General features: G+C 48.7%; 2 protein-coding genes across 3 annotated transcripts in view; one reads left to right on the plus strand and one right to left on the minus strand.

Moving 5' to 3' along the window:
- Positions 1–17,705, minus strand: part of LOC101935734 (olfactomedin-4-like) — a 253,106-nt gene that overhangs the window by 58,144 nt on the left and 177,257 nt on the right. The gene's annotated exons all lie outside the window — the stretch shown is intronic.
- LOC135977489 (uncharacterized) lies at positions 12,805–15,343 on the plus strand. The gene is made up of 2 exons (XM_065578768.1): positions 12,805–13,779; positions 14,774–15,343. Exons 1-2 carry the CDS (start codon positions 13,203–13,205, stop codon positions 15,247–15,249), a joined length of 1,053 nt encoding a protein of 350 aa, XP_065434840.1. The 5' UTR covers positions 12,805–13,202; the 3' UTR covers positions 15,250–15,343.

Raw genomic sequence — 17,705 nt, forward strand, 5'->3', positions numbered from 1 at the left:
TCAAGGGAAAGTCATCTCTGGTAAGACAGGTTTAGCAACAGCCAGAGACAGGGTGACCTCTTCCATCAAAGCAGTTAGCATTCCAGAGAACGTGGATTTAATTGGAATGTACCAATGAGAAGAATGGTCTTGTAACTAAGAGGATCAAGAGATGTGGGCTCTGCCTTTGCCTGCCACAAACCACTTGGGCAATCTTGGCCAAGACACTTAGGCTGAAGTTTTCAAATCTGGGCATTCAAAGAAGCAAAAGGAGCACGTCTGAAAACTAGGCCACTTGTTCAAGTGCTTCATTTTATGCCCCCCACTGTCAGAAATGAAGGCCTAGAACTATTGGGAATGCAGGGATGGGTGGGTGCATCCCTGCCCACAGCTGAAGACCCCTCCCCCAGCCTAAGGGGAGGAGCTACTGAACACAGGGCTCAAGCAAATACAAGGGACAACTAATGAGAAAACAGGGAGGGTTACAGTTTCAAAAGCAGGGATCCAGAGGGGGACACTGAGCAAAGAACCCCAGACAGCACCCACTGCTCCTCGGAGGTGTCTAGGGAGCCAGAGAACATGGCCCAGAGAAACTCTGCCTGGATATTGAAGCCAAGGCAGGAGCAGAAATAGGCTCCACAGTCGCAGAGCACCTCCCCGTCCAGCATCCTCCTCTGGGTGTGGTGGATGGACACCTGGGCCAGTGCCAGGAGGAAGTTGATGAGGAGGCTTTTTGACTTCATGGGGCCATGGATGGGGTGTACATATATCAGAAGGTGCAGGAAAAAGTGGAGCCACAACCTGAGGAGAAGGAACTGGAGGAACCAGAAAAGGGGCTGCAACCTGGCACGCTCTAGGTAGATATGTGCCAAGGGTCTCCCTGACGCCACAGAAGGGGCAGGTGTGCGGGAGGGGTGGGTCAACTGTGCCAAATACGTGCCTGTGCTCCCAGTTCCATGAAGGAGCTGCCAGCTGATATCCCAGGTGGGCCATGGGACCAAGGTGAATTACAGGCTGGCCCACTAGGTTTCCTCACCCTTCACTCCTGATAAAAGGTCCTGCCACTTAGTGTCATACAGCACACACTGTGCCTCAAAGATATATAGGGAGCCAGTGGATGTGGCCCAGAGAAACTTTGCCTGGATGTGTGATTGAAGGGAGGAGCAGAAATAGGCCCACAGTCACAGAGCACCTTCCCATTGAGGGAGGGACACGAGGGTGAGAAAATGAAAATATGGAGCACAAGCATGTACAGCTGTTTCCTAGGCATGGTTCAAAAATGAACCTGCTGCAAGTCACACAGCCAGTTTGGGTTATGCAGAGGGGGTCCGGGGGGGGGGGGGGGTTCCGGGGGCCTCGAGGGGCAGAGGACCGATGAAAAGGTCCATAGTGTAAGGAGTGAGAGGCAGGCTGGGAGCACCCTCCCACAAGCCCTGCTCAAGGAAGACCCCGCGAGGTGGACAGAAAGGCAGCCCTCACCGTCTGGAGTACGCGTGGCAGGGTGTGAGAGGTGGAGAGCCCCATGTGGTGGCCGAATGCCAGGGGATCCACCCAGTCCCTCTGATCGTAGTCCAGGAGATCTTTGATTCTGGTGATACCTGCCAGGACCAACCTCCAGCGCACTGATGGGGACTCTAACAAAAGCCTGCACCTCATCAGTTCCTGGAGGAATCGGATGTCCACATCTGATGTCTGAAGGCCCTTCCCCCAGCCTAAGGGGATGAGCGACTAAACCTAGGTCCCAATTGATTTTGGGGACAACTAATAAGAAAACAGGTTTCAGGAGTGAGATCATGGGGTCATAAGCTGGGAGCTGGAGGGGGACACCAAGCAGAGAACCCCAGATAGCACCCACTGCTCCTCCAAGGTATCTGGGAGCCAGCAGATGTGGGCCAGAGGAAAGCTGGCCAGACACATGATCAGAGGGAGGAACAGAAATAGGTTCCACAGTCGCAGCGCACCTCCCCATCCAGCATACTCCTCCTGACTTTATAGATGGCCACTTTGGTCAATGCCCGGAGGAGGTAGGCCAGGGATCCCACGACTTCATGGGGCCATGGACAGGGTGTGCATAAATCAGGAGGTGTGTGGAAAAGTGCAGGCAGAACCTTAGGAGAAGGTTCTGAAGGAGCCAGAAAAGGTGCTGCAATATGGCATACTCAAAATAAATGTGTGCCAGGGTCTCCCTCATGCCACAAAAGGGGCAGGTGTCGGGGATGGGGGTGAACTGCGCCAAGTACATACCCGGGCTCATGGCTCCATTAAGGAGCCACCAGCTGATGTCCCTGGCAGGCCTTGGGACCAAGGTGGAAAACAGGCTGGCCCAACGGGGTTCCTCACCCCCAAGGGATGGCAAAAGGTCCCACCACTTAGTATCGGGGCAGGACACAAGGGTAAGGAAATGAAATGTGTGGAGCACGAGTGTGTACAGATGTTTCCTTGGCGCGGTTCAGAAATGAACTAGCTGCAGATCATGCAGCTGGCTCAGATTGCAGGGGGGAGGGAGCCAGGGGGGCGGGGGGGGACTGGCTCACATGACAGGAGCCCAATGAAAATGTCTGGAAGGCCAGTGGTAAGGAGTGGGCGGGGAGCATCCTCCCACAGGACCCACTCAGGAAAAGCCCGAGAGATGGGAGGTAAGGCTGCTGTCTCCTCCTGAAACAACAAGGAGTCTGGTGGCACCTTAAAGACTAACAGATTTATTTGGGCATAAGCTTTCGTGAGTTAAAACCTCACTTCTTCGGATGCATAGAGTGAAAGTTACAGATGCAGGCATTATATACTGACACATGGAGAGCAGGGAGTTACTTCACAAGTGGAGAACCAGTGTTGACAAGGCCAATTCAATCAGGGTGGATGTAGTCCACTCCCAATAATAGATGAGGAGGTGTCAATTCCAGGAAAGGAAAAGCTGCTTCTGTAGTGAGCCAGCCACTCCCAGTCCCTATTCAAGCCCAGATTAATGGTGTTGAATTTGCAAATGAATTTTAGTTCTGCTGTTTCTCTTTGAAGTCTGTTTCTGAAGTTTTTTTGTTCAATGATAGTGACTTTTAAATCTGTAATAGAATGACCAGGGAGATTGAAGTGTTCACTTACTGGCTTGTGTATGTTACCATTCCTGATGTCCGATTTGTGTCCATTTATTCTTTTGTGGAGGGACTGTCCGGTTTGGCCAATGTACATGGCAGAGGGGCATTGCTGGCACATGATGGCATATATGACATTAGTGGATGTGCAGGTGAATGAGCCCCTGATGGTGTGGCTGATGTGGTTGGGTCCTCTGATGCTGTTGCCAGAGTAGATATGGGGACAGAGTAGGCAACGAGGTTTGCTACAGGGATAGGTTCCTGGGTTGGTGTTTCTGTGGTGTGGTGTGTAGTTGCTGGTCAGTATTTGCTTCAGGTTGGGGGGTTGTCTGTAAGCGAGGACTGGCCTGCCTCCCAAGGTCTGTGAGAGTGAGGGATCATTTTCCAGGATAGGTTGTAGATCGTGGATAATGCGCTGGAGAGGTTTTAGCTGGGGGCTGTATGTGATGGCCAGTGGTGTTCTGTTATTGTCCTTGTTGGGCCTGTCCTGTAGTAGGTGATTTCTGGGTACCCGTCTTGCTCTGTCAATCTGTTTCCTCACTTCCCCAGGTGGGTATTGTAGTTTTACGAATGCTTGATAAAGATCTTGTAGGTGTTTGTCTCTGTCTGAGGGGTTGGAGCAAATTCAGTTGTATCTTAGGGCTTGGCTGTAGACAATGGATCGTGTGATGTGTCTTGGATGGAAGCTGGAGGCATGTAGGTACGTATAGCGTTCAGTAGGTTTCCGGTATAGGGTGGTGTTTATGTGACCATCACTTATTTGTACTGTAGTGTCCAGGAAGTGGATCTCTTGTGTGGACTGGTCCAGGCTGAGGTTGATGGTGGGGTGGAAATTGTTGAAGTCCAGGTGGAATTCTTCAAGGGCCTCCTTTCCGTGGGTCCATATGATGAAGATGTCATCAATGTAGTGCAAGTAGAGGAGGGGCACTAGGGGACGAGAGCTGAGGAAGCGTTGTTCTAAGTCAGCCATAAAAATGTTGGCATACTGTGGGGCCATGCGAGTACCCATAGCAGTGCCACTGACTTGAAGGTATAAGTTGTCCCCAAATCTGAAGTGGTTGTGGGTGAGGACAAAGTCACAAAGCTCAGCCACCAGGCGTGCTGTGGCTCATCAGGGATACTGTTCCTGACAGCTTGTAGTCCATCCTCATGTGGAATATTGGTATAAAGTGCTTCTACATCCATGGTGGCCAGGATGGTGTTTTCAGGAAGAACATCAATGCATTGTAGTTTCCTCAGGAAGTCGGTGGTGTCTCGAAGATAGCTGGGAGTGCTGGTAGCATAGGGTCTGAGGAGAAAGTCCAAATAGCCAGATAATCCTGCTGTCAGAGTGCCAATGCCTGAGATGATGGGGCGTCCAGGGTTTCCGGGTTTATGGATCTTGGGTAACAGATAGAATACCCCTGGTCGGGGTTCTGGGGGTGTGTCCATGTAGATTTGTTCCCGTACTGTAGCTGGGAGTTTCTTGAGCAGATGGTATAGTTTCTTTTGGTATTCCTCAGTGGGATCAGAGGATAGTGGCCTGTAGAATGTGGTCTTGGAGAATTGCCTGGCAGCCTCCTGTTCATAATCTGACCTGTTCATTATGACTAAGCACCTCCTTTGTCAGCCCCTTTGATGATAATGTCAGAGTTGTTTCTGAGGCTGTGGATGGCATTGCGTTCTGTACGGCTGAGGTTATGGGACAAGTGATGTTGTTTGTCCACAATTTCAGCCTGTGCACGTCTGCGGAAACACTCTATGTAGAGGTCCAGTCTGTCATTTCGACCATCAGGAGGAGTCCACGCAGAGTTCTTCTTCTTGTAGTGTTGGTAGGAGGGTTCCTGTGGGTCAGTGCACTGTTCAGTGGTGTGTTGAAAATATTCCTTGAGTCGGAGACGACGAAAGTAGGCTTCCAGATCACCGCAGAACTGTATCATGTTCGTGGGGATGGTGGGACAGAAAGAGAGTCCCCGAGATAGGACAGACTCTTCTGCTGGGCTAAGTGTGTGGTTGGAAAGATTGACAATGTTGTTAGATGAGTTGAGGGTACCATTGTTATAGCCCCCAGTGGCAGGTATTAGTTTAGATAGCTTACAGTCCTTTTTCCTCTGTAGAGAAGTGAAGTGTGCATTGTAAATGGCTTGTCTCATTTTTGTAAAGTCCAGCCACGTGGAAGTTTGTGTAGAAGGCTGGTATTGTATGAGAGTCTCCAGTTCTGAGAGCTCATTCTTGATCTTCTCCTGTCTCCTCCTGGAGTACGCATTGGGGGGTATGAGGGGTGGAGAGCCCCATGCACTGACCTAGCACCCAGGGACCCACCCAGTCCCCCTGGTTGTAGTCCAGAAGGTCTCCAATCCTGGTGGTTCCTGCCAGGAACAGCCTCTGGCACAATGATGAGGACTCCAAGAAGGCCTGCACCTATGGAAATCCAGGAGGCAGGCAGGTGCAAGGCTGCCCACATCTGAAGGCCCCTCTTCCACCCTAAGGGGAGGAACTACTGGACCTGGGTTTCAAATAATTATAGAGGCCAACTAATGAATAGCAGGGTCAGGAGTGAGGGTCACAGGTACATCACAGATCAGGAAGGGGACACCGAGCGGAGAACCTCGCACAGTGATACTGCTCCTCAAAAGTATCTAGGCAGACAGCGGACACCACGTGGAGGAACTCTGCCTGGACAGGTGAGCTGAGGAAGGAACGGAAGTAGCCCGCACAGTTGCAGAGCACCCCCTCGTCCAGCATCCTCCTCCTGACATTATAGATGGCCACCTTGGCCAGCTCCAGGAGGAGGTTGATGAGGAGGTCTCATGATTTCGTGAGGATATGGACTGGGTGTGCATAAACCAAAAGGTGCAGGGGAAAGTGTGGTCAGAACCTTAGGAGAAGGTTCTGGAGGAGATGGAAAAGGGGCTGCAACCTGGCACACTCCAAATAGACATGCAGCAAGGTCTCCCTCACACCGCAAAAAGGGCAGGTATCAGGGACGGGGGTGAACCGTGCCAGGTATACACCTCTGCTCATGAAATGCATGGTGCACGAGCATGTACAGATGTGTCCCTTCCAACCCAGGAATACCTGCTCCACATCCCCTGGAGTAAACAGCCTGCAACAGAATAGTACAAGGAATATAGGAAAGGGAAATACTTCATCACAGAGGGATGAATGGAGAAAAACAACAAGGGGGGGAAGATAGGAGGGTTACATCCAACACAAGGCCCCAGTGATACCATAGTCTGAAAGGGGCAGCCACTGAGCAATGCATCTACACTCAGAGTTCAGGAGTCCTGCGCAAAGTTCCAGTCTGGCAGTGAGTCTTCGGTGCCAGTAAACTTTCCCCAGCAAACCCCTCCGGTGCCCTCTTCTGCTGCTCTCTACAAAGCCACACAGAGCAACAACCTCCCCACTTAACTAGCTACAGCCTCCCTCTTTATTCCCAATGCAAGGTCACAAGCCCCAGTACTCACAGCCCCATAGAGCTCTGGGTCAGGCTCTGGTTTTGTTAGCCAAATGGGCTCGTTTCCCCCCTGGAGCTGCCCAATTACCCCAAGGAGGCACGGGAGTCTAGAAGACGGCTTCAAGTTCTTTATTGATCAGTCAGCTGAGCGGGTGTCCCCCTCGACTCATGCCAGAGGGAGGAACACACCTTACAAGCACAACTGGGCTTCTTTTATACAGAGAGACAAACAAATTAGCGTGTCTAAATTCTGCTAACCTATGCATTGTTTAAATTCAGTTCTAGTAGTAATCAGGATACATCTGTTTAGCTTCCCGTCCTTCACATTCCTTTCCCAGGGTCCGTCCAACCCCCTCCCCTTTTCCATATATCTTCTATACATCCTGTATACGTGCAGCTTCATGCATGGGAAACGACAGTGAGAACTGAGATAAGCATGTTTACTGGGATAACAAGCAGAAGCCGAGATAAACATGTTTTTCGGTTTTTGGGCCTAACAGTTTGTCCTTATCAGGTGATTCCTCCCTGACACAGCGCTTATCCTGGATCCAGTCCTGGGGTGGCCCCAGTCAGCCACTTTGTCCCTCCCAGGCTCTGGGCTAGTTCTCCGCTGCTCCTTTACATGAGGGCCTGCTCGGTGTACCCCTCTTGTCTTGCCCTGTCACTCTCCCACTCCCCAGGCTCCTGAAACACCATGCACTTCTTCTGCCTCAGAACAAGGTTTTAAAGGGGCCATGCTCCCTCAACTCCAAGGGTGTTACACTGGCAAATAACTAACTAAAGAGTGTTAAGTAATTAACACTAGAACTATTTGTTAGAGTTTGAAAACAGACTTAGAACAAATAGGAACAGAATTCCTCAAAATCTTCAGCAGAGACTGCAATTCATGATTTTTCAATCTATTCTCAAGAGATATGCTAAATGTTGTTTTTATGACTGAGTCCCACCATAGTGCACAAGACTGCCCATTGGCTTTGTGCTCTGTGATTGCCTCAGACTGGAGTTGTTAGTCTCTAACTTTCAGGAGCACTAATATTCAATCACAAAAAAACAATGTAATATCTACAGGAGAAAGAGATCCCCATCTCTTACACCTTATACATTTAGGGATGAATTCATTAAATTTAAATGTTATTATGTGCACATAACTGTTGAAACACTGTTTCCAACAGAATGTTTACATATTGTTTTCAAAGCCAATTTATATTCAATCCACATAGCTGCACGCATGAAATTTCAGACAAAAACACAGATGCAAAAAAAATCCCAGGCATGCTATTATTTATTGCTTGTATCCCAGAAGTACCTAGAGGCCACAATTGGTGCTCAATGCTGTTCTAATGCAGAGCAAAAAGGCAGTTCCTCCCTAGAAGAACATACATCAAAATTGAAGCTGAGAGGTAACAAGTAATTGTAACATCAATTTAAAAGAATGAGGGATAAACAATGAGGGTAAAAGTAACAAGACCACGAGTTTACAGAGGCCAACTATGTGAACAGATGGACAGTTTTGAGTTGGTTCATGTCTTTAATATAATTAAGTACGATAAATATCAAAAGTTCCTACTGGAGACATCTGCTTAGCTGTAATGAGTTGGCAACTGACCACAGGGATCTGGAAGAAGTTGGTCTTAAGGTGCTATTTGGAGAAGCACAGTGTAATGGATTTATGGATTAGTTTAGAGGGAGTGATCCTGCATAAGAGTCAGAATGGAAGAAAATGGGAAGGTGCTTGTGTGACAGGTGAACTAATGGATGATAGGGGCTGACAGCATTGGCAGAGCAGAAGAGGCAGGATTGGATACAAGAGTAGACAAGTGGGGAAGGGTTAGGTTGTGAAAGTCCGATAAAGGAGGAACAAAAAGCTTGCATATGACATGTTCTATGGGACTCGAGAAGGGGACTGACATTGTCACTGTGACAGGTCAAAAAGGTGACTTTGAAACATCATTTTGACTAGACAGGAGAGTGTGGTGGGTGCCAGAAAGGTCCGAGAGGATGCAGATAAGCACCGGAGAGAATTTTAGTCATGTAGACTGAGGGAATAGGCCTGATAATGGAAATGCGAGAGAGGAAGAAGTGGCAAGGTTTGGATCCAGCTTGGATGCATGGCTCTAGAGACGGTGAAGAGTCAGAGATGACTCATGATGAGTCTGAGTGACAGGAAGGACGGTAGTACTGTCAATAGTGACTGAGAATGCAGTGGAGATCTCAAGAGGAATGAAAGGAGCTCAATTTTAACCAAGTTACAATGAAATAGATAGCAAAATATCCACAAGGAGATGATAGACAGACAGGCCAAGATGCAAGACCGTGGAGAGGAATCAGGTCAGGAATGGATCTCCAAACAACTGAATTTGTGTCCAGGTGTCGGTTCATTGCAGTCTCGCTCCCATTGAAGAAAAAGGAAGTTTTGTCATTTGCTTCAATGGAAGGCGCTTGCTTTCCCGTTGCACTGCCGTTCAATTTTGCAAGCCTGTGCAGGGACTGGGGACACCGTGCTCCTCTTTGTAAATTGGAGAGTACCAGATCAGAAACTCATTTACAGTATGAGGCCATTTGGGACCTACCCTAAATTAGGCACCTCCATGACTGTGAAGAGGCACTCTCTCTTTGGACAGTACAGAAAGGCATGGAGCTGTCCAGCTGATGTGACACTCAAAAATTGCAAGTGGGAAATGCACAAAATCGGCTAGACTTGCCCTTTGCTTTAGTCTTTCTGATATTAGATACAGAGTGAGTTGACATTGCACAGCCTGTTTGGTAAATAGGAATCTCCTACAAAAGAAAGTCGACTGGTTTGGCCCTGCCTGCTACTAGCAAGTTTTTTGCTAATCACAAGATTTCTCACAGTGACAATAAGATGTGGTGACAGTTTAGAACTGAGTAATGGTCCAGGCTTAAACAGTCATTGGTGCAGGACTAGAACTTGGGTCTGTAAACTAGATACTGTAATCCCACTGCTATAGAGTCATTCTGACTGCTCTTTGGCCCACTGACTATTTAAGTATTTCATACAAAGTGAAGCAGCTTCAACACGTGAGATTATGAAAGCCCCTCCCCCGACTCTTCCTGTAGTCCAGTGCTTAGCATAGTCACTTGGGCAGTGGAAGACCTGGGTTCAAGTGCCTGCACTGACACAAGAAGAGTGGGGATTTGAACCCTGGTCTCCCACAACCAGGCTGAATGCTTTAAATACTGTGTATAAAACCTCCAAGTTGCCTTTTCTTTTCCCCCTTCAGACAGGGCTGACCTGGGTTAAACACCTAATTCCAGCTGAGGGTTCACAGCTGTGAATCCCAAGTGGCATTAAGTGGACTTGAGCCCAACCCTCTACTCAGCATTTGCTACTGGCTACCTTCAGCAGCATCCCACTCAGCTTCTGTGAATCCCACTCTTAGGTGCCCAACTCTCCACATAAATTTATAGGGAGCCTGTGTACCTGAGTCAGGGCTGGAGATTCCACTAAGTGGCAGGGGACCTAAAGTTAGGTGTTGCAACACTGAACCTAAGTCCTCTTTGTGCATTGCTCCTTATCCCCAAATTGCTCCTTAAAATGTCATGTCATATAGAGCTGCATTTTATGCCTGTGAATAGGGCACCCTTGCGTATTAATGGGATGCCACCCCAAAAAATGTGAAGCAATAAATGTTCTGCTGTCTTTTAGCTTTTTATAGTTAAACAAACCCTCAGTTGAACTATTGTGAATTCTTTAAAGGCCCATGCTCATGGATCAGATTACTGTGCCAGTGATGGCTGGCTTTCAAATTCATTTCACACACTTTCAGGGAACAGATGCAGATACAGTAACTCCTCACTTAACGTTGTAGTTATGTTCCTGAAAAATGCAACTTTAAACGAAACGATGTTAAGCAAATCCAATTTCCCCATAAGAATTACTGTAAATGAGGGTGTTTTTTTCACCAGACAAAAGACTATATTATCCATCTATCTATCTATACACACACACAGTATAAGTTTTAAACAATTTAATACTGGTACACAACGATGATGATTGTGAAGCTTGGTTGAGGTGGAGGAGTCAGAGGGTGGGATATTTCCCTTACTGCTAAATGATGAACTAGCAATTGGCTGAGCCCTCAAGGGTTAACTCTCTCACTCTGCAAGGCAGCAGGAATGGAGGGAGATATGTGCATTTCCCTTAAGTAAACTGCCTTATTAATTAGATCAGCTTGCTGAGACCGCAGCTGCTGCAAGCTCCCTCCGTCCTGAGCCCTGCTCTATGGAAGATGGGGTAAGCAGGGTGCATGAGCAGGGTGGAGGGGGACACCCTGACATTACTCCCCCTCTTCCTTCCCTCCCCCGCACCTCGGCACAGCAAGCAGTAATATCAGGGAGCAGCTCCAAGGCAGAGGGCAGGAGCAGCACATGGCAGTGGGGGGAGGGACACAGCTGAACTGCAGGCAGCTGCTGCACAGGGAACTTAAGGGAGCAGGAAGTTGATTGGAGGGCTGCCAGTCCACCCTGGTTCCAAGCCCCCACCAGCTAGCTGCAATGGGCTGCTCTTCCTGCATGCAGTAGACAAAGCAGGTGGCTGCCAAACGACGTTAGAAGGGAGCATTACACAACTTTAAATGAGCATGTTCCCTAATTGATCAGCAACGTAACAATGTTAACCTGGACGACTTTAAGTGGGGAGTTACTGTACCTGGTAAGTGGCAGCATCTGACTTAAAAATGTGTCCTCAGCCTCAGACCTCTCAAGTAACATCTCAATTTGGTGGGGAATGTTAATCTAATTGGTGAACATATTTCAATGGGTGGAAATAAAGTCCCTCCTCTAGTTACTGACATATTGATTCACACCTTTGTGTTGTTCCAGGAGCTCTTAAACACTCTCAACCCAAAGGAATACGATTTCTGTTTCCAATATCATTTGGTGAAGCTGGCTTGTTGCTGCATCCCAAATGTTTCCCAGCTGTTGCGCAATGACAAACAACTATAGGGTTTGGATTTTTATAACACTTTATTAAACAAAAATTAATCATTCACATCTACTGATTCAGATTATAAGAAGACAAAGATAGAATTAATAAAAGAAAACCAGCAAACATTTACTGCATTTTCATAACTGTACATCACATTATTTCTGACATGATTACAGTACAGATATTGATAAAAAAATCTTATGTGGCATTTTAAAAATAAAGAGCATATGATTTTGTCCCAACTTCAGTATTCTGTAACTGATAGATATGTGCCAGATTCACCCCCGATGTAAGGTAATTGATGCCAATGGAATTATTCTGCCAATTAATTTGGCTCCTTGTTTTCAGAGTGTTTTTGAAAGATTCTAATGGAGATCACAGTAATTGCAGACTAAATGGACTCAGAGGACTAAGTGGAGCATATAGGATGGCATAGCTTATGTTCTGTTGTAGCATGTGCCATATACCAAGGAACTGCTTTCATTGGGCTTTGGATCAGGCCCCCAGGACACAGTGCTAAGAAAATGCAACTGTCCAAAAATGGTTAATAAGGTTTTTTCATGAAGTGCAACTTTAGGAAAGTAATGCATTGGAGCCCTGCCATTTAAAGTACATTGATGGGTTGCAAGAAGGAGACAAGGCAACCGTTTCCACAGCTTCAGCTTAACCAATGGCTGCTCTTTAAAGATCAAATTCTAATTCTCCTCTAATTTTAATCTTTTAGTAATTATTTGAGGCCAATATTTAATATGATATTTATGGCCTTGCATACTTTGAGCAATGATGATGAAACAGCAGTGCAGTTTCCATGTGTTATCCAAATAGACATTCCTCCAAATGCACGTCAGTGTGTGAGCAATCTCCCTATCACAATGCATGTTCTGTGCATCACTAAGACATCTACTTAATCTATTTTTATAGCAGAGGCATTTCTAGTACTCCTGTTGCCATTGTAGCTAAACACCAGTTAAAAAGCTATGAACCTAATCTTGCACCCAATTGTTACCAGGCATAGAGCTTATTATCCTTCAATGGGACAGCTCATGGGAATAAACCTTATGACCAGGAGCTACTTTTGATAGGATTAGGCCCTAACTTAACATTAACATTGTCCAAAGGGATATAAAAATCAGACTCTGTGATCTCTAGTTGTTGTGTATATTCATATCAGTGTAACACAGGTTGAAAAATAAGATTGTATTTAACAAGATAGCCATCATTGTAAACATACAGGACTCGGTCTGAGGGGTTATAGTTGATACTTTGAATTGTTTCTAACATTTTATCCATAATTATGCTAATTTTACCTTCCTGTTCAGTGTTTGTGTTGTATGTGTAAAATATTTCCTCTTTCCTAGGCCTGGTCTACACTAGGCGTTTATGTCGAAGTTAGCGCCGTTAAATCGAATTAACCCTGCACCCGTCCACACTGCGATGCTATTTAGTTCGACATAGAGGTCTCTTTAATTCGACTTCTGTACTCCTCCCCGACGAGGGGAGTAGCGCTAAATTCGACATGGCCATGTCGAATTAGGCTAGGTGTGGATGGAAATCGACGCTAATAGCTCCGGGAGCTATCCCACAGTGCACCACTCTGTTGACGCTCTGGACAGCAGTGCGAGCTCGGATGCTCTGACCAGCCACACAGGAAAAGCCCCGGGAAAATTTGAATTTGAATTCCTTTTCCTGTCTGGCCAGTTTGAATCTCATTTCCTGTCTGGACATCGTGGCGAGCACAGCAGCACTGGCAACGATGCAGAGCTCTCCAGCAGTGATGGCCATGCAGTCTGGGAATAGAAAGAGAGCCCCAGCATGGACTGATCGTGAAGTCTTGGATCTCATCGCTGTGTGGGGCGATGAGTCCGTGCTTTCCGAGCTGCGATCCAAAAGAAGGAATGCAAAGATCTACGAGAAGATCTCTAAAGACATGGCAGAGAGAGGATACAGCCGGGATGCAACGCAGTGCCGCGTGAAAATCAAGGAGCTGAGACAAGGCTACCAGAAGACCAAAGAGGCAAACGGACGCTCCGGATCCCATCCCCAGACATCCCGTTTCTACGAGGCACTGCATTCCATCCTCGGTGCTGCCGCCACCACTACCCCACCAGTGACCGTGGACTCTGAGGATGGGATACTGTCCACGGCCGGTTCCTCAGACATGTTAGGGGACGGGGAAGATGAGGAAGGAGATGAGGAGGGCGAGGCAGTTGGCAGCTCTCACAACGCTGATTTCCCCGACAGCCAGGATCTCTTCATCACCCTTACAGAGATCCCCTACGAAGCGTCCCCAGCCATTACCCCGGACACAGAATCTGGTGAAGGATCAGCCAGTAAGTGTTGTAAACATCTAAACATTTATTTTTAACAAAACAGGAATATTAACAATTAAAAGAATGGGTTGTTCATGATTAGTGTGCCCTAGGCGCTTAACGGTTTAGTAAGGGGCAGTGCAAGTTTTGAAAAGAAATCTAGCAATGTCCGGTTTTCAGTGATTGTCCTGCACAAGCCGCTCTACTGTGTATTCCCTGCTACTGCAGCTACAGTAAAATGCGGTCTATATGTGCGGGGATAGAGCAGTAATCCTCCTGGGACATCTCGATGAAGCTCTCCTGGAGGTAACTTGAAAGCCGTTGCATGAGGTTCTTGGGGAGAGCGGCCTTATTGGGTCCTCCGAAGTACGACACGTTGCCGCGCCACGAGATTATCAGGTACTCGGGGATCATTGCTCTGCACAGCAGGGCGGCATACGGCCCTGGTCTTTGGAGGCTTTCCCGGAGCATTCTCTCTTTGTCGCTCTCGGAGATCCTCATCAGGGTGATGTCGGCCATGGTGACCTGCTTTTAATTAGGTAGGGGAATGTTAGTGTTGGGACTGCTTTCCCGTTCCTTTACAGAACTGTCACCGCTGGTTTGCAGCCACGCGGTGGAGGCGGGAGAGGGGCAGCCGAAAGGGATCATTCCCGGGGACAGCCGCGAGGGGGTGGGACAGGGGCAGAGTTCCCGCTTGCCGGATTGCTGGCAGCAGGGACTGACATTGATTTAAATGTGAAATGAGGCCAGTGGTAATATAAAAGTTTTAAACTGCCACAAGTGTACGGCTTACCATGTCTGCCTGCAACAGAAATTCCGTTGTGCTGCCTCGCTTCTCAAATGTGCTGTTCAAGACCCCAGGCACAGAATGCGAAGGCCGAGAATTCGACCTTGTGCTGAGTGCGCATGTGAAAGGTGCTGTGCATGGTCTTGTTCACAGAGAAAGACTATGTTCTTTGTTCACAACTACATTTATCTTTCAGAGGAATTCACTCCCTTTTTCCCATTTCCACAGCCCCGTCTGCGACTGTCTCACAACCTAGCCTGGAATCACACTCCCAGAGGCTAGCGCGGATTAGGCGTAGGAAGAAGAGGACACGGGAGGACATGTTCTCTGAGCTTATGGCCTCTTCCCAAGCCCAGGCAGCACAGCAGACCCAGTGGCGGGAGAACTTGACCCGAATGCACCAAGCCAACATGGATCGGGAGGAGAGGTGGCGGCAGGAAGACCAGCAGGCGACTCAAACGCTGCTTGGACTACTGAGGGAGCAAACGGACACGCTCCGGCGCCTTGTGGATGTTCTGCAGGAACGGAGGCAGGAGGACAGAGCCCCGCTGCAGTCCATCTCTAACCGCCCTCCCCCGCCACCAAGTCCCATACCCACCTCACCCAAAGTGCAAAGAAGGAGAGGCGGCAGAGTCCCTGCTAACTCTCACTCCACCCCTGCAGAGAGCTCTAGTAGCAGAAGGCTCTCATTTCCCAAAATTTGAAAAGTTCTTTCCTTCCTGCCTGACACAAGCCCACGTCCAAGTTTCACCTCCCAATGCCATGTGTAGTTGATAATAAAAAATTCGTTTCTGTTAACTACTGTTTCAATCATGTTCTTTTGGAGGAGGAGGGGAAAGGGGGTTGGAAATTGGACAGGACAGTCTCCTTTGGCAGGGTACATAGTCGGGGGCAGGCACAGCAGCAGGGCACATACACAGTGCAGTGATGCAGTGACTAGTTGCCCCGGTTAGTCTGGGAGGTTGTTTTGATGTAATGTTGGGGGGGGGTGGGTTGCTCTGTGACTTTGTGGCGGGGGAGGGCAGTTACAGATCTTAAGCGCCGGTCCTTAGACAGGATCACAGAGCCACACAGCATGGGATCTGTAACCGTCCTCCCCCTGCCACAAAGTCAAATAGACCTCCCATACACACAGTCCCGATCAGGAGGGGTGACAGGCTCCGTTGAAACAAGCATCCCACCGCAGCGGAGCCTGTCAATCCTTGAGTTTAGAAGCTGCATTCGCATCACAACACTAGACCCGCCCCGCACCACAGTCTGCGTCCCAGTTTTAAAAAATTCCCGCTAAAACAGTATTAAAGAAAACGGTGTGCTTTAACAAAGTAGAACTATTTTTATTTCGACACGTGTGTTGGAGGGGGGGTGAAGGGGGTATGTAACTGGATAGGATAGTCAACATTACCTGGGTAAAGAAACGGGGGCAGGTTTAGCTTCTCAGTACACAAACTATAAAATCACAGGTTACCCTGCTCACTCAGGAACTTTGCTTTCAAAGCCTCCCGGATGCACAGCGCTTCCCGCTGGTCTCTTCTAATCGCCCGGCTGTCTGGCTGTGAGTAATCACCAGCCAGGCTATTTTCCTCAACCTCCCACCCCGCCATAAAGGTCTCCCCCTTGCTCTCACAGAGATTGTGGAGCACACAGCAAGCTGCTATAACAATGGGGATATTGGTTTCGCTGAGATCACAGCGAGTCAGTAAGCTTCTCCATCTCCCCTTGAGACGGCCAAAAGCACACTCCACCACCATTCTGCACTTGCTCAGCCGGTAGTTGAAGAGTTCTTTTTCAGTGTCCAGGGCGCCAGTATAGGGCTTCATGAGCCAGGGCATTAGCGGGTAGGCTGGGTCCCCGAGGATGACTATAGGCATCTCCACATCCCCAACAGTTATTTTGTGGTCCGGGAAGTAAATACCTTGTTGCAGCCGTCTAAACAGACCAGAGTTCCTGAAAACACGAGCGTCATGAACCTTGCCCGGCCATCCCACGTAGATGTTGGTAAAACGTCCCCTGTGGTCCACCAGTGCTTGCAGCACCATGGAAAAGTATCCCTTTCGGTTAATGTACTGGGTGGCCTGGTGGTCCGGTGCCAGGATAGGGATGTGAGTTCCATCTATGGCCCCACCGCAGTTTGGGAATCCCATCGCTGCGAAGCCATCTATGATCGCCTCCACGTTTCCCAGGGTCACTACCTTTGGCAGCAGTACATCAACGATTGCCTTCGCTACTTGCATCACAACAACCCCCACGGTAGATTTGCCCACCCCAAACTGGTTCGCGACTGACCGGTAGCTGTCTGGCGTTGCAAGCTTCCACAGGGCTATGGCCACTCGCTTCTGTACACTCAGTGCAGCTCGCAACCGGGTGTCACTGCGCTTCAGGGCAGGGGACAGCAACTCACAAAGTTCCAGGAAAGTTCCCTTCCGCATGCGAAAGTTTCGCAGCCACTGGGATTCATCCCAGACCTGCAGCACTATGCGGTCCCACCACTCAGTGCTTGTCTCCCGTGCCCAGAATCGCCGTTCCACGGCATCAACATGACCCATTGCCACTGTGATGTCCTCGGCGCTGGGTCGCCTGCTTTCTGACAGGTCTGTGCTACTCTCAGACTTCAGGACATCACCGCGGTGCCGTAGCCTCCTCGCCTGACTTTTCTGCATCTGCCTCAGGGAAACCTTTATGATAAGCTGCGAAACGTTGAGAGCGGCCACAACTGCAGCGATGGTCGCAGCGGGCTCCATGCTCGGAGTACAGTGGCGTCCGCGCTGTCAATGACTGGAAAAGCGCGCGAACTGTTTTCCCGCCGGCGCTTTCAGGGAGGGAGGGCGGGAGTGATGGACGGATGACGACAGTTTCCCAAAAGCACCCTCGACTCATTTTGTTACCCAGAAGGCATTGCCGGCTACACCCAGAATTCCAATGGGCAGAGGGGACTGCGGGAACTGTGGGATAGCTGACCACAGTGCACCGCTTCGAATGTCGACGCTATCACCGTTAGTGTGGACGCACAAAGTCGAATTACTGTCCTTAGTGTGGACACACACGTTCGACTTTGCAATATCGATTACAAAAATTCGATGCAAGTAAAATCGAACTACTCTCGTAGTGTAGACAAGGCCCTAGTGTTAACAGGTCTTGTGGCATATAGAACACCACAGATGAT

Source organism: Chrysemys picta, unplaced genomic scaffold (assembly GCF_011386835.1).
Source record: "Chrysemys picta bellii isolate R12L10 unplaced genomic scaffold, ASM1138683v2 scaf1, whole genome shotgun sequence".
Taxonomy (NCBI): Eukaryota; Metazoa; Chordata; order Testudines; family Emydidae; genus Chrysemys; species Chrysemys picta.

What these genes read in the sequence shown, in the direction of transcription:
- LOC135977489 (XM_065578768.1), top strand. Translation starts at nt 13,203, where the DNA reads ATGCAGAGCTCTCCAGCAGTGATGGCCATGCAGTCTGGGAATAGAAAG. An exon ending in ATCTGGTGAAGGATCAGCCA is followed by an intron (nt 13,780 to 14,773) that starts GTAAGTGTTGTA and finishes CCATTTCCACAG; the next exon opens with CCCCGTCTGCGACTGTCTCA.